The sequence below is a fragment of the Equus asinus genome, chromosome 10 (genome assembly GCF_041296235.1).
Source record: "Equus asinus isolate D_3611 breed Donkey chromosome 10, EquAss-T2T_v2, whole genome shotgun sequence".
In the NCBI taxonomy this organism is placed as follows: domain Eukaryota; kingdom Metazoa; phylum Chordata; class Mammalia; order Perissodactyla; family Equidae; genus Equus; species Equus asinus.
The window spans coordinates 92623241-92639162 of NC_091799.1; the positions used below are offsets into that span (position 1 = coordinate 92623241).

Genomic DNA, 15922 nt, shown 5'->3' on the forward strand with positions numbered 1-15922 from the left:
ATATTCCATTCTCCCCATGAATGCCAGAGTGTTCTTTTGAATCAGTTTATATTATTCAATCCTCAAAACTCTGCAGTGTCTTCTCATTTCAGTTAGTATAAAGTCAAATGCCCTGAGTGATATCAGTAAAATGGCAGAATAGGAAGCCCCAGATCCTCCTCCCTCCGCTGGAGACACTGATTCAACAATATACAAATTCCCGTCATGAGAATTTCAGAAACCAATTTTGACCCTCCTGCACTCCAGGCAAGTGTGAAAACAGACACATAAAAGTCAGTAGGAAAATTTGTAGCACCCTCTCACCATAATCCCTCCTCCTGGAACAGCACCATGCAATTGGCAGCAAACTCTAAGCTCCCAGCTTCTCTCTGGGGAAGGCAAGGAAAAAGTGGGCCATTATCGCCAATGTTCTGATCTTTTGAGGGCACTGCCTAAGAGACTGGCCTCTGTCTCTTCTGTCTCAGAATGCTTACAGGACCCAGCAATGATGCCCACTCTCACCACATCTGTTCAACATAGTACTGGAAGTCCTAGTCAGAGCAATTAAGCAAGAGAAAGAAAAGGTACCCAAATTGGTAAGGAAACAAATATTATCTCTAATCACAGATAACATGTTTTTATATGTAGATAAACCTAAAGATTACACACACACACACAAAACCTGTTAGAACTAGTAAACAAATGCAAGAAAGTTGTAGGAGATAAAATCAAACATGCAAAATTGAGTTGCATTGCCATATGTTAACAATGAACAATCTAAACAGGAAATTAGGAAAACAATTCCATTTACAATTGCATCAAAAATAACAAACTACTTAGGAACAAATTTAACCAAGGAGATGAAAGATTTATACGCTGAAAACTATAAAACGCTGCTGAAAGAAATACAAGACACAAATTGGAAAGACCTACCATGTTCATGCATTGAAAGACTTTATATTTTTAAAATGTCCATACCACCCAAAGCAATATACAGAGTCAATGCAACCCCTACCAAAATCCCAAGGGCATTTTTTTATGTAAATGGAAAAAAATCCTAAAATTCATATAGAACCAAAAAGGACCCGGATAACCAAAACAATCTTGAGAAAGAAGAGCAAAGCTGGAAGCATCAGACTTCTTGATTTCAAAACATATTAGAAAGCAGTACCAATCAAAGCAGTATAGTGCTTGCATAAAAACAGACACATAGACCTATGGAACAGAATCAAGAACCCAGAAATAAACCCAACTGATATTCAAGAGTACCAAGAATACACAAAGGAGAAAAGATAGTCTCTTTAATAAATTGTGCTGGAAAATTGGATATCTACATGCAGAAGAATGAAATTGGACCTTTCTCTTACACCATACACAAAAGTCAACCCAAAGTACATTAAAGACTTAAATGTAAGACCTGAAAGTGTAAAACTCCTAGAAGAAAACTTAGGCAGTAAACTTCTTGACATCAATCTTGGCAATGATTTTTTTGGATATGATACCACAAGCAAAGGTAACAAAAGTAAAAATAAAAAGTGGGACTACATTGAACTGAAAAGCTCCTGCACAGCAAAGCAAACCATCAACAAAATGCAAGGTAATGTACAGAATGGGAGAAAATATTTGGAAATCATATATCTGATAAGGGGTTAATTTCCAAAATATCTAGAGAACTCATACAACTCTAGCAATCAAGAACCATCTTCTTAAAAATGCGCAGAGAATCTGAATAGACATTTTTCCAAAGGAGACACACAGATGCCCGATAGGCGCATGAAAAGGTGCTCAACATCACTAATCATCAGGGAAATGCAAATTGAAACCACAATGAGATATCACCTTACACCTGTTAGAATGGCTACTTCCAAAAAGGCAAAAAATAGCAAGTGTTGGCGAGGATGTGGAGAAAGGGATTGCTTAGGCACCATTGGTGATAATGTAAAATGGTGCAACCGCTATGGAGAACAATATGGAGATTCCTCAAAAGATTAAAAATAGAACTACCATGTGATCTAGCAATCTCACTTCTGGGTATTTATCCAGAAGAAATGGAAACAGGATCTGGAAGAGATATCTGCACTCTCATGTTGATTGCAGTGTGATTCACAATAGCCAAGAGGTGAAAACAACCTAAACGTCCATCAATGCCATCAATGGATGAACAGATAAAGAAGATGTGGTATACACACACACACACACACACACACACACAGGAATATTAGTCAGCCAAGAAAATCAAGGAAGTCCTATTGTATGCTACAACATGGATGAAACAAGGGTAAATCTTGAGGACATTATACTTAGTGAAATAAGCTTGTTGTACATAGAAGGACAAATACTGCATGGTTCTGTTTACATGAGGTATTTAAAGTAGTCAAACTTATCAAAAAAGAAAGGAGAATGGTGGTTTCCAGGGGCTTTGGGAGGGGTAAATGGGGAGTTGCTGTTCAATGGGTGTTTCAGTCATGCCAGATGAAAAATTTCGATCATGCAAGATGAAAAACTCTAGAAATCTATAAAACATTGTACTTATAGTGAACAATACTATCTTGTACAGTTAAAATTTGTTGAAGGAGATCTCATATATGTGTTTTTTACAATAGTAATAATAAAAAGCCATGTGGAGGCCAGCTTGGTGGCGCAGCGGTCTGGGGTTCACCGGTTCGGATCCTGGGTGTGGACATGGCACTGCTTGGCAATCCATGCTGTGGCAGGCATCCCACATATAAAGTAGAGGAAGATGGGCATAGATGTTAGCTCAGGGCCAGTCTTCCTCAGCAAAAAGAGGAGAATTGGCAGCAGATGTTAGCTCAGGACTAATCTTCCTCAAAAAAAAAAAAAAAGAAAGAAAGAAAAGCCATGTGTTCCTATCCATAGGGCTACACTGCCTCAGAAATATCCAGTATCCTCAAAGGCTCTTGGTATTCTTAGACCTGTCTGTCTCTGATGCTATAGCTCACCCCTTTCCAACCTCAGCTCCACTATCCTTGAGCACAGCTGGGTTTCACTTTCTTGCTTTTTGTAAGCTCATCTTGAACTAAGAACCATGGCTTCTGCTGTTTTCTCTATCTGGAATGATTATCCTTTACATATTTACATCTGATCTTTTGTGATTCAGATCTCCAAATATTAGGCCCACAGTAGAGGCCTTCTTTCTGCCTACTCATTTTGAAGTTCCCTAAATTCACTTGCCTTTAAAACACTCTTTTGTTTTTCATTTTGTTTTCCTTCCATAATACATATTTTTACCAAAAAATTTTGTATATTTCTCTACTTTTTTAACCAACCCTAACATAATATAATAACAAGAACACCCATTTTTAGTTAATCAGTAATCTCCAGCATTAGAGCAGAGACTGGCTCATAATAGATATTCAATCTTTGCTGAATGATGAAAAAAATAACTGATTAAATGAGTTTCATAATAATTCAAATCAAAATCCTTGAGTGAAACCCATGAAACTCACATGAAATGATGTGTTCTCCTAAAAATTTCTTAACTCTCTCAAATTTAGAGGATGCTATTTCTCATCTCAAATCTTTTTGCATTTTATTCACACATTTTTAAGTATATTATCACTTTCCAGTTACCTCACAGTATTCCTGTGAAAATCAAATAATAAAGAATATGAGAATGCACATACACATTATAATGTAGCATACAACTTTTTACAGCAATATGGGATTTTAGTTATTTTATATGTAGAAGAGGAAGATATTTGCCTCTACCCTTCTAGGTTCTTCTGGCTGCTCTAAGAATTAAATTGATGTGAAACGATTAACAGGAGAAAAACAAGTTTAATAATGTGTATATCTGAGAGAAACCCAGGAAAACTGAGTAACTTCTCAAAGTGGCTGAAACTCTCACCTTAAATATCATCTTCAGCTAAAGACGAAGAACAAGTTAGGGTTGGAGGGAGACTTCAAAGGGAAGGAAGGCAATTCTCAGGTAGGGGAAAAGGAGCAAACATTTGGAAAACAAGTGTTTGGCTGCACAGAAACAGAAGAACATAGAGGGGAACCCAACAAACAGGCTTCTCTGGGTTCCTCCCTGTCCACCACCAGGTTCATGTTATGCTAAGATGAGAGCTTGCTTCCTGAGACAGGTTTTATTATCTGAATCCTTTTAAACAATTAAGGGAGAGGTAACAAGAAAAACTTCCTGAGTCTTTTGTTTCTTAAAAATAATCAGGTTAAAATAATCTTCACGTTAAAGAGATAGATTTTGTGGTGGCAAATTTTGTTCCCTTTCACATATGTTCTATTTCTTTTATCAAACACTGGTTACTTTATGGGCTGCCTTCATTTCCATTTTTTATCTTGTTATCCTGAAAGACCATAGTACAGCAATTTGCATGTAGTAGAATTTGATAAAAATATTTTGTTGAATACAAAATAGCAGGTGGCAAATTTTCCTGCAGTATTGCATCCACAATAGACTGTTTCATGTTGGCAATACTGGATCTATTATAAATCATCGAATCATATCAAAATTCAAATTTCTCTGAAAGCTTCTATTGCAGTTTAGGTGATTTAAGTTTTTTTTAAACTATTAGATTAAGTTCATGTTGGTTATTGGATGATTCGGAAAATCATGCAAAGGACTTTTTTTTAATTCACTCTATTCCAAATATTTGAGAAATAACAATAAATACCCATCTTGTTTTTAAGAAGTTCACAGTCTAGTTTGAGAAAAAAAATGTGGTAAAATTTTATAATACAAAATAAAATGCTGTTTACAATGTGTTATGGGTGCGGAGAAGAGGAAGGACCTAAGTCATGTAGTAGGGGGTTGCAATCTGGGGAGACTGAAAAGGAATGGTGCTTGTGTTTGAAAGATGAATATACAAGTTTTAAGGGCTTAAGTTGTGAGATGCATTTAGAAGAAGCAGAGCATGCAACTGCATGTGAACAAGCATTGTGTGTTCAAATTACTATAATCCTTGAGCATATAGAGTCAGAGTTTTATAGGGGGGGATGGCTGATGATAAGATGTCTTCTTGGTCTGTTAAGAAGTTTGTGTAGTTTACGGAAATTGACAAGTGGCTTATAATTAGAAAAACTGTACAAATAATATGGTTTCTGTGATGTAGTAGGATAAAGGAATACTGAGAACCTTTCAAGGTTGGAGACTGTGAAGCTGTGGTGCCACCAGTGCACATATCTGTTTGTCTTCTTCAGGCAGATAGCACATAGGGCTAAAGTGTTAGTCTTAGGGCTAAAGTGTAGCCAAGTAGATATAATAAGCTTGCAATGTGATGTAAGAGTTGACTATATTGGTAAGAGTATGATTGTAATGGTAGGAAGTAAATTTGAAACTGAATAGAGAGATAAAGATCTATCAGTCATCAGACCATTTGACCGTAATATTTTATGTATATGTATGAAAACACCACACATACCTTTTTCTGCTTGGGACATTTTATCAAATTTTCTCATTAACTAAAATTCAGAAGGGCAATATCTCAAAAGTTAAACAATGTTATTGCTCATACAGATGTACGTTTTCTGAGGAAAACTATCTGTAACACAGTTTTTAATTCAAAATTGATTTGACTCCATATTTTAAATGAAACTTTGGGACAAATTTGGCATCCTAAAATATTTTAACACTTAATTTTCTTAGAAATAGGAATCGAGATGTTATATATTATGTTTTAATTAAGCCAACAAGCTTCCAAATAAATTAAAGCAACTGAAATAGCTGCCAAAAAAGAGAATCATATTCTTACATTTTATAGGAAAAGGTAAGCCAGTTTACTATAGAAATGGTTGAAGAAAACATACTAAAGAGAAGCTAAATTTCTTCAATTCCATTGTAGGTTTATTATACACCCAACTAAGTAGTTTTTTGGGCAGCATCAATTGGGGCATTTACATAGTTACTTTTTAAAATGTATATTTTCAAAACAAATGGGAAACATTTTTTAATTACTCAAATACCATACATTATATCGATAGAAAACTAGAGCTCAGAGAAAGGGCACACAAGTATTAAATATTCATTATCAAGACATTATGCAAATACTTTCTCTTAATGTTTAGCTTTAATTGATTTTCAAGAAATATAAAATCTAAATTAAAATATTTTTTATATCCAGATCATGGGAAATGATTCCATTACTACATGCAAATGATGCATATAACATAATATTTCATGTCAAGAGCATGCTACTCTTACTTTTAAGAGGCATACTTTGATGTTCATTTTCCCAGCAGTGGTGGTGGATTTTGACTGAGTCATCCAGGAACTCTCAACTCTGATTAATTCTTACAGAGATTCCACGAGGTTATTAGATCTATTTTACATATGAGAAAATTTGGCTAAGGTCACATGATAACTAGATGGGATGCTGAAAACTGATACAACACAAACCTGGTTTTATTTGTTCATTCAACTGATTCTTAACTGAGCACCAGACTATGCTAATCGCTGAGGATATAGAGATTAAATTTAAATTCTGGCAGGGGGTTGTAGTCTGGTTTGGACGATAGACCAGGGAATGCATAATTCCTGTGATAAATGTGACTGTGGCAGAGTAAAAAAACTTTCCTTTTACCTTTTAGGTTCTTGACGGATGCTTCTGTAATAAGACATTAACAAGAGAAAAACATATAAATTTATTTAATATAAGTTTTACCTAATATGGGACTTGCGCAAGGACATTAAGATCCAAAGAAACAGTTTGAGCCAGACACTTATAACTGAATTAGACAAAGTGTAGTAAATTGTGAAAAACTGACAAGGCAAAGGGGCTTGGGCTAGTTAGTTGTGTGGATAGAGAAGTGACTAGAAAGATAAGAGTTAGTTTAGCAAGGTTTCTTTGTACAGATTTCGCTTAGCCTTGATTTCCCATCCTTGGTGATGAGACTGTTCCCTACCTTCTGATATAGGGAGGACATCTTTTATGTGGGGATTTTATCTTCTGCTTTGAGGAAGGTCGGAGTGCCCTTTATGCACCTGTTCCTTTTCACGTGACTTTAACTTAAAATAATTTATATGCTAGAGTACCATATTTTGGTATGATGTGTTCTGAGCTCCTTCAAGACAATAGGGACAACAGGCAGCCTTGGGAGCAGAGCGGATGGGTTCTGAAGACTCACGTGGGGGCCTGGTGATTCACTCATCATTTAAACAATGGGATGGGGTTTACATTTAGAAGAAACACCTTGCATAAAGGATGGCTAGAGCACAGCATAGTCCGGAGACAGTGAGCCTGGTAAAATATGAATGGGTCATGGTGCTTCCTGGGCAGACACTGAAGGTGAGAGCAAATGGAAAGGTGCCAAATATTGAAAAGGCATGAATTTTGTGTGAAAGTTATTTGATTCTCTCCTAGACACACTACAAAGGCTTGGATGAATTTCAAGCAGGAAGGGAAGGAGATTATATGTAGCTAAGGATAGATTTCAAAGGGAGAGGCCTTGAGGGAGTCCTTTGGACAAGTATTACCCCCTCCATTTGCATTGCACAGTACTTTGTGCTGTAGATGACCCAGAAAGAACATAGGACATGGTTTCTGACTTCAGAGGAAAGAGAGAAAAATAAGACTTGCACATTTTAATAATTGTGATAAAAGTTGCAGAGAAGACCATCACCGGAAATAAGTTCTCTGGAATTAAAATAGAGTGTCATCCCTCATCTTCCCATGTTTTTTTTCCTCTGATTTTTCTTTTCTTTCTTTCTTTCCTCCGTGAATTATTTCTCAGTCCTTCCCCCAAATCTAAAGCCATGAAAAATATCCTGTTTCAGCTCAATGGTCATTAAATTAGGGTTAAGTTCAGCTCTGAGTAACAGAAGCACAAAATAGCTGTGGCTTTAAAGAGACTGAAATATTTTCTCCCTTAACTGATCTCAGAGGAAGGCAGCCAGAGGCTCATGTGGCAGCTCTGCTCTAAAGCGTTCTCTGAGTTCAAGTTGCTTGGTTCCTCTATCTCCAGGCCATGACCCTCATTCTCATGGTCCAAAGGAGCTCTCGTCATCCCATTCAGGATTCAAGCGTCAAGATGGTGGAAAGGGAGAGACTAGATAAGGCACATATTGGCAGTCTTCTAGGGAAATTTCCTGAGGAGTTAATAGACAGTACTTCAGCTTATGTGCCCTTGGCTAGAACTCAGTAAATGGGCCATACTCAGCTACAAGTCAGGCTAGGAAATGTAGTCTTTGTTCTAAGGCAATGGGGTAGGGGGACGTATGCTTGGCAAGACCTATAGGGTGCTCAGTGATAGAAACCAGATTGTGAGGCCACTAGAGGTCTCTATTCCAGTACAATTTCTTTAGTATTTTTTGGTATTTTAAAGCAAACTGAATAACCATTTTAAAATTTATTTCATGAAATTCTTTCATGTGAAATGAATATTTATATATACACACACATTCACAGGCACATATATATATACATGTGTATATGCAATCATGTGTCATATTATAATGTAATGTCATTACGCTTCAATCAACAGTGGACCACATATACAGTGGTGGTCCCACAAGATTAGTACCATATAGCCTTGGTGTCTAGTAGGCTATACCATCTAGGTTTGTGTAAGTCTATTATGTTGGCACAACAATGAAATTGCCTAATGGTGCATTTCTCAGAACATATCCCCATTGTTAATTGATGCATGACTGTGTGTAGAAGAATATAAACAAAGTATAAAATAGTGTGATAGGTGGAAATACTTTTGAAAGACGTGAAGAAATTCAAAACATCTATTCAACACTCTGAAGTATACAGATAAGTAAGGAAACATTGCATTTGGTTCCATCACTTTCTTCTTTTTTTTGTTTTCTAATTTTGTCAATAATGTCCACTAGGCATTAAGATTATTAGAATCAGCAACCTGAAAATTGGAAGTAATTCTATGATATTAGCTATTGTGGCCAAATGTGCCAGTATCATGAATATCATCTTACATTTGTATTTACCTTCAGGGCATTGCTCTTCCTAGTTATATGTATAATTTCTGGAATATAAAATATTAAAATAAAACTCAACTCTATATAAAGATGTTTGCATTAATCTAATGATAATGGAGTATATCTTGAGACAGAAGAATAGTGACCATGTGAATGGTCTCTGTTTAATTCTATATATATTTTTTAGTCAACATAGTAGGAATGTTCATACATGTATTTTGAACTACATAAAGTGAATAAGATATTATTCACAGTAGCATACAGTATATGCCATTGCAAAGTTTACTAATGCACATTTGGCTCAATGTTTGAACGACTTCCCTAATTTCTTCTGTATTAAAAGGAACTTAGTGAGAAAGCAGGATTTTATTGATAAAATGTAACTTTGTTATCCAGTACTTAATGCGTCTTTGATTGTGACAGGCTTTTAAATGGAAAACAAAGTATAATGTTAACTAATGCTCTTAAAAAGTTTTCACATTGTTACCATTAAATATTCTAAGTTGAAATTTGATATTTTAATACCACTCTTGCTGCACAAACCCTGAATTAATTTATTTCCCATTTGTTTTTTCCTTCACTCAACAAATGTTTACTTATTGGCGACATTATGAAAGGTGCTTCAGTAGCCAACACAGGAGATGGAAAATAGGTAAACATGGTGTGAGAACTCAAAAAAAATCTGATCCAAAGGGAAAGTTAACTAGCAGCTATATAAATATTTTGAATGCTAGTCTGTAATAGTAAGAAAGGATTAGGTAAATGCTATGATAATTTAGAGAAGCAAGCAGTTGCGTTGAACTATGATATCCAGTCTGTCAAGTGAAGAGTTTAAGATTTTACCCTACTTTCAAACTAATAAATTGGGCTACCACAGTTTTATAGATGCTGCCAGAAGATAGGAAACTCTGGGTCAGAGACAAAAGACTCTATTACCAATAGCAGCAGGCAGCATAAGTTCCTCTTGTTTCTCACATGCTGTGGGGTAAAACAACGCAGCCCTGATGTGTGCCACACGAAACCTCTATTTGGGTCATGATTAAGGAGCCCTGAACTTTGGAATCCCCGTCATATATGAGGCCAGCCAGCACCCTTCTCCAATCTTTGTCCTGGAGGAAGACATTATCTTCACAATCCAGTCAGAAAACAAATCCACCCTCTGTCTCCAAGGGAGGTTCTATCTTTCTTCCAAGGCTGTTTGGTATACAAATATCCTTGAAAAGATAGCAGGAAACAAAGCTGTCAATGCCTCTTGCTCAGAAGATGTGCAGAAACACAAAAGATCCAAAGAGAATTGTCTCCCCAACACAGAAGTCTTTATGGAGAAACACCTTTTAGTCTAGGCCTTGGAGGATAGGTTTTACTAAATGAAGGCTGGAGAGTAAGACTTTTAAGGCAAATGGAGTTTAATGAGCCCTGGAAGGGAGTAATGCCTGTATGTGCACACAGTGTTTTCATCACTGTCTCCATGGAATTTAAATGAAAATTTCCTACAGAAAAACAGAATATGCAAAAATTAATGCTTTCTGATTTATGTTATTTAGATATTTCATATTTTAGAGCCACACTTTAAGATAATTTTAAATATATTATATATGTTTAAATATATACCTACTTTAAGCAAATGAAATTTATTATATCCAAACCTTGGAACTATGAGAATATTCTGAAATGGTCATATTGAAATTGAAAATATTGATTTGGGAATCAACCTAGAAAATATCCTTGCAACAAATTTAGATGAAGCCCTCCACAATTCCATGTTGTGTATGAGGATTTGCATTTTGACTGTAAGCAAGAGCTATTTAATCCAATTGACACAGATAGAGAAGAGCAAAATTAAGTATTAAACAGATAAATTATCAATTGAGAGAGAATAAAACAAAGTTATGAATAAAATAGTAAAAATAGAAGGTAAAGGATAGGAAGGTAAAACAAAAATTCAGAAGTCAATATCATTAGAAATTGAACAAGAACTTCACTTAGAACAAGAGAGTGATACTGATACTGTTGATCATTGGATCTGAAAATAATGGAAACCATAGTTCCAGGGTCAGGCATATAGCTGAGAATGCATCTTATTGGCAATGGGAGTTATGCCTGTAATCACAAACCCAAAGGATAACTTTAAGGTTTTAGAATGTCCTGAATGTGCACACATACAAACACAAACACACATACACACACACATATGCATATGCATGCATGCATAGGTAAGTAATAAATAATTATTAATTAATCTTAAAAATGGCTTTTGTTCATCATTTGTAACTTTCACCTTATTTAAGTACTCCAGTATGCAAACATAATATCAATTTCCTTATATTTAAATCTGTCTGACAGTATGATGGCTTTAAATTATTCATCATGGAAAAGTTAAGTTCCATTATTTTTAAGATGAGTCACCTCATATAAAGAACAGCCTTCTAATCTGATGGGTTTACAGGTTTGACAAAGGTTTGGGAAGCCCCCGCTTCTGTGTACTGATGCCGTGCTCCCACTGATATGTACTTTTCCACAAAAGATACCTAATATCTCACAATGAAAGTAATTCCAAAAAGTGTGGACTTTCCGTTATATTTTTTCTTTGACATTTCCTTCTTAAGCTAGGCTTGCTCTGTGAAAGTCAGATAAAGTCCTGTCATTTATATAATGCTAGAATTTAGGAGTTGGTGGCAAGTACAATCCTAGATTTTTTGAACACATGAAATACTATCTTATGTCACCCACATATAGGGAGAATGGAATGACAATTCATGAAATAAAGTTGACAGAGTATATTTTACGAAGATATTTTCAAGTCTAGAAAAAGGAACAAAGGAATCTTCTTTTTAACAAAAGGCAATAGAGGCATCCTCTAGACCTCTTTGGAGTCCCAGGTTTATAAATTAAGAACTAATTCAAAGGCCCGAGTTGCAATTAATATCACTAGGGGTAAATGCGAGAATCCTTTTCTTTGAGAATGGTGTTTCCTCAGAGATCTCTGCGGGGGTGAGTGTACTGAGGAACTTAGAGTGGCTTGTTGTTTAATCTTGGGTGATGTGTGTAACTCTGGGTAAGTAAGAAAAGCCATTTGTGAATGATACACAGGTTACTAAATTATACATTCAAAGAATTAGATAGCTGAACATGTTTAAAGATAATTCAGTGAATGTATTTATTCATAAATGAGAAATGTGAAACTCAGAGAATAAAAAGTTCACAGAAATGTAGTAGTTTTCTGCAAAATGAACATTCGAGGTCATGCCTCTTGACTCATAGTACAGTGTAATTAACTTTACTACTGAAGAGGGAGTAGTTACAGAAGCAAGGGGACCAGTCTCTGGAAGCAATGTTAAGTCATTAGATTAGGTACCGAACAGAGGTGAGAGGTCTCCTTTACACACTATTGCATGCAATGCATTATTTGGAAACTACTACTTTGTTGGAATATTATAACAGTGATGCTTTTTATGAGAGAAAGCTCTTATTTTCAAACAGAAGTCAACTTTGGCCATAGAAAGCAGCAAATAAATTTACTGGAAAAATATTGTGTATTTTGTGTAAAATAAGTTTATTGGAAGAAAATTGATGAGGGGCCTTAAGAATCAGGTTTGGCAAGAAATAAGAACCAATAGAAATTAGGCAGTAAGAAAACATTTCATGTACTTGTCATTGTAACTGTGTAGTTAGAATGATTCTTAATTCATGCCCCTGCCACTGGACATTGTTCCTCAGAACTGCTGGACTCACCACTGTTACATCTGGACCTTGAGACTCTTACCACCGCTGTGAAAAATTTCTCAGTGTCCCTACATCCATCCATCATTTGCTCCAGGGTGTTGGAGCATATAATTAACATGCATATGTCATTGGTGCAAGTTCTAACTGAAAGGTTAGAAGAAGAACGTATCTCGTCCATAGATGTTCAGAGATCAAACTTGGGACTGTGCTCATCAGAATTCAAATATTGAAGTTCCAAGAAAGCAGGAAGGGTTTTTGAATGTTGCTTAGTAAAAAAATGATAAATGTCTACAACATATTTATGTTGTTTTAGTCTCAATCAATGGTTTATTTTATTATTTGCATTTTAATTCTTTCTAACCTAGGCAGGGATGAATTTCTCGAAGTAGAGCAGAAAACGTGCATATTTGGAGTTCTGTCCTCTTACTATGTAGTAAATGAAATCGCTTTCAAAAGTATGGTAGTGATGTTTATTCTTGCTCTTTCGTCCACAGAGCCTTATTTATCACTTTTGGTAATTGTCATAATAGAGATTCATAAACATATAATGCTTATGTAGATTAAAATGCATTTAGGTATTTTTGGAATGCCACACAGGATCATTCTTGTAAAGAAAACATTATTCTACATATCTATAATGCATCACAAAAGCCACTCTCTTCACCTTCTACTCCTGAATTATGCTTTGTTAAACAACTTAGCATAAAGGCCAGAGACGTTAATTTCCTTTAAAAATCACACCAAATGGTGTGAATGTATTAAGATAACACTTTTTATATGTTCATCAACTTGACTTCTAAGAAGAAAGACTAGTTAGGTTTCTTTTTTGTAATCTGTGATTGAAAATTAAGAATCTTTTGATAAATAAAAAACTTTAATATAAAATTATCCAAATAACTTATTGGATAGGCTGGAAAGAATATTAAAAGTAATTATTCAAGCCACAAATTTTAGTAAGTGAGAAAATTGAGACTCAGAGAAATTAGATGGTTCACGTAAATTCGTGTTGTAAGTAAATTGTCAAAAAAAGACAAGAAAATCTCTTTTTTCACTTCCTTTCCAGTATTTTGTCCCAAGTTGGAGCTAGAATGATATTGTTCTTTTTTGTCTGTTAGAGTGTTTGATTCATTTTAATTTAAATTAATGAAAAATGTGTCTTTGCCTTCATAAAACATTATCAACTTCAATTTATATTTGCCAGATGATTAAAATGAAATCTCAATTCTAATCCAATACAATTCTTGTACCACTGGTGAAGTAAGCATTATTATTAACCCTAATTTATGGGGAGAGACACTGAGAAAAAAGCAGATTGCTCTGGGATTTGTGATTTTTTTATTCCCTGCTCAGTGTAAACATTTTTCTCAATTGTATGAAAGAATTATGCTGACTGATTCTTTATATTCAATTTTAAAATAATCCGTATTGTCATGTGAACCACCTTGTAATTCATTTAGAGCTACATTTCAATTTGTGCTGATTTATACGGGTGAATTTTATGGAATGAGAAAGTGATTCATCTAATATTTATTACTAGATGGAACAGTGATAATCTTGAATCAATATAATTTTCTAAACACATATTGAAACACACATACATAAAAATACAGCAAAACTTACTACACAGTTTTCAGTAAGCTAAGAATTTCAGAGTTCTCCTTTTCTCTCCCAAATCCTGTGTTTTGTCTTCTAGAAACGATTCTCAAGTTTTGCTCGATTGCTCAATTATACTAAAACCTAATTCCAAGTCATCAACATTTCTTATTTGAAAATCAAAGAATTTTCACCTCTTATTTTTGGCACCATTCTTTTCTTCCTTACACCTTTGTTTACATAGCTGCTGGAATTATGTGTGGTGTCATTTCCAAGCTTGAATATCCGTCTTGGTCTTGCCTATATGTGAAGATGGCACTCGGGAGTATTATCTTCAGGCCTATCAAATCCATGCAAGATATGATTCAGCCAATTGGTGTTCTCACTCAGATTCAGTTGTGCCAATCTGATCCCCAAGTGTGGAGTAACTTTCAATTGCATACAGTCTTTTCAGCCATCTTCTTTTCTATTATGCTTTATTTTCTTCTATTTTACTTATGCAGCAAATTAAGGACCTGCTTGATTGTTGTGATGGTCTGTGACAATTTTCAACCCTAGAAAGTATTTTGTGGAAGCTCACTCAGTCATATATCGTAGGTAACTGATGTGTGGTTTGTGTAGTGCATTTGTATCACATCTAGCAAAAACAAAATAAACACAAGAACAAACAAAAAATGTGTACTTTGCATGGAGTCCCTAATAGATCACGTATTGTAAGAGATCATGCTATGCTCAGACATGTGCACATACTCATGGTCAATTTCTGAGCATTTCATCCCTCCCTAGGGCTGCATTCCCATTGTTTCAAAGAATATATATAGCCTCAATTATATATATATACATATATGTAAATACATATATATAAATAGCCTCAATTATATATATATACATATATGTAAATACATATATATAAATACAACTGAGAATTAACAGTAGAGATAGGGAGGTCTCCATGGAAAAATGTGTGCAGTGTGCAAACCTATGTATGATTATCTGTATGTATGTGTGTATTTCCAAAAGAATTTGTTTATATTCTTTGCCTGTCAGCATCACACTACAAAATAGTATAATTTGCACTCAAAGCAAATACTTAAGCTACCGTGTTTTGTAATGTATATAATTTTCTCTTTTTCCATTAGGTAGAAAATGGTTGCCCGTGTTCACCTATTGTGAAGATTTGGAATCAGACAACTACAGCTTTGGTTCTCCAAGTGTTTCAGGATGTAAATGTAGTCTGACCTTTCCCTGATGGGCAGTTAAATCATGGACATGCCAAACAATTTACTTTGGACTCTCCTTCCAAAAGATGCTTTGGCTTCTCTCTTGAATGCTCACTAAGCATTTGTAGCTGACAAGGAAAAGAAAGAAAACTGTTAGCTGGAAAGTTATCTTACAATGAAAATTACGAGCACATCTTGCATCTGTCCAGTCCTAGTGTGTCTCTGTTTTGTGCAGAGGTGTTATGGAACTGCTCACCACAGCTCCATCAAGGTGACCAGAAACCAAACCAAACACATTGAGGGTGAAACCGAAGTCCACCATCGTCCCAAAAGGGGATGGGTTTGGAATCAGTTCTTTGTTTTAGAAGAACATATGGGACCAGATCCACAATATGTTGGAAAAGTAAGTTTTCATTGTCTTTTCTTCCCCTTTTCTAGGAAATTGTGGGGTGAGATGAGGATGGAGTTAGAGTTGGATTTGAGAGACATG

At 35.2% G+C, this 15922-nt stretch overlaps 1 protein-coding gene across 6 annotated transcripts in view; it reads left to right on the forward strand.

Moving 5' to 3' along the window:
- CDH18 (cadherin 18) overlaps positions 1 to 15922 on the forward strand; it is a 909359-nt gene that overhangs the window by 587020 nt on the left and 306417 nt on the right. For all 6 annotated transcript variants that reach the window (XM_044779466.2, XM_044779468.2, XM_070519846.1 and 3 more), the window contains one exon: positions 15352 to 15835. In XM_044779466.2, the coding sequence (XP_044635401.1) occupies positions 15608 to 15835 (228 nt within the window). In that variant the 5' untranslated portion in view covers positions 15352 to 15607. The remainder of the gene's footprint in view (positions 1 to 15351; positions 15836 to 15922) is intronic.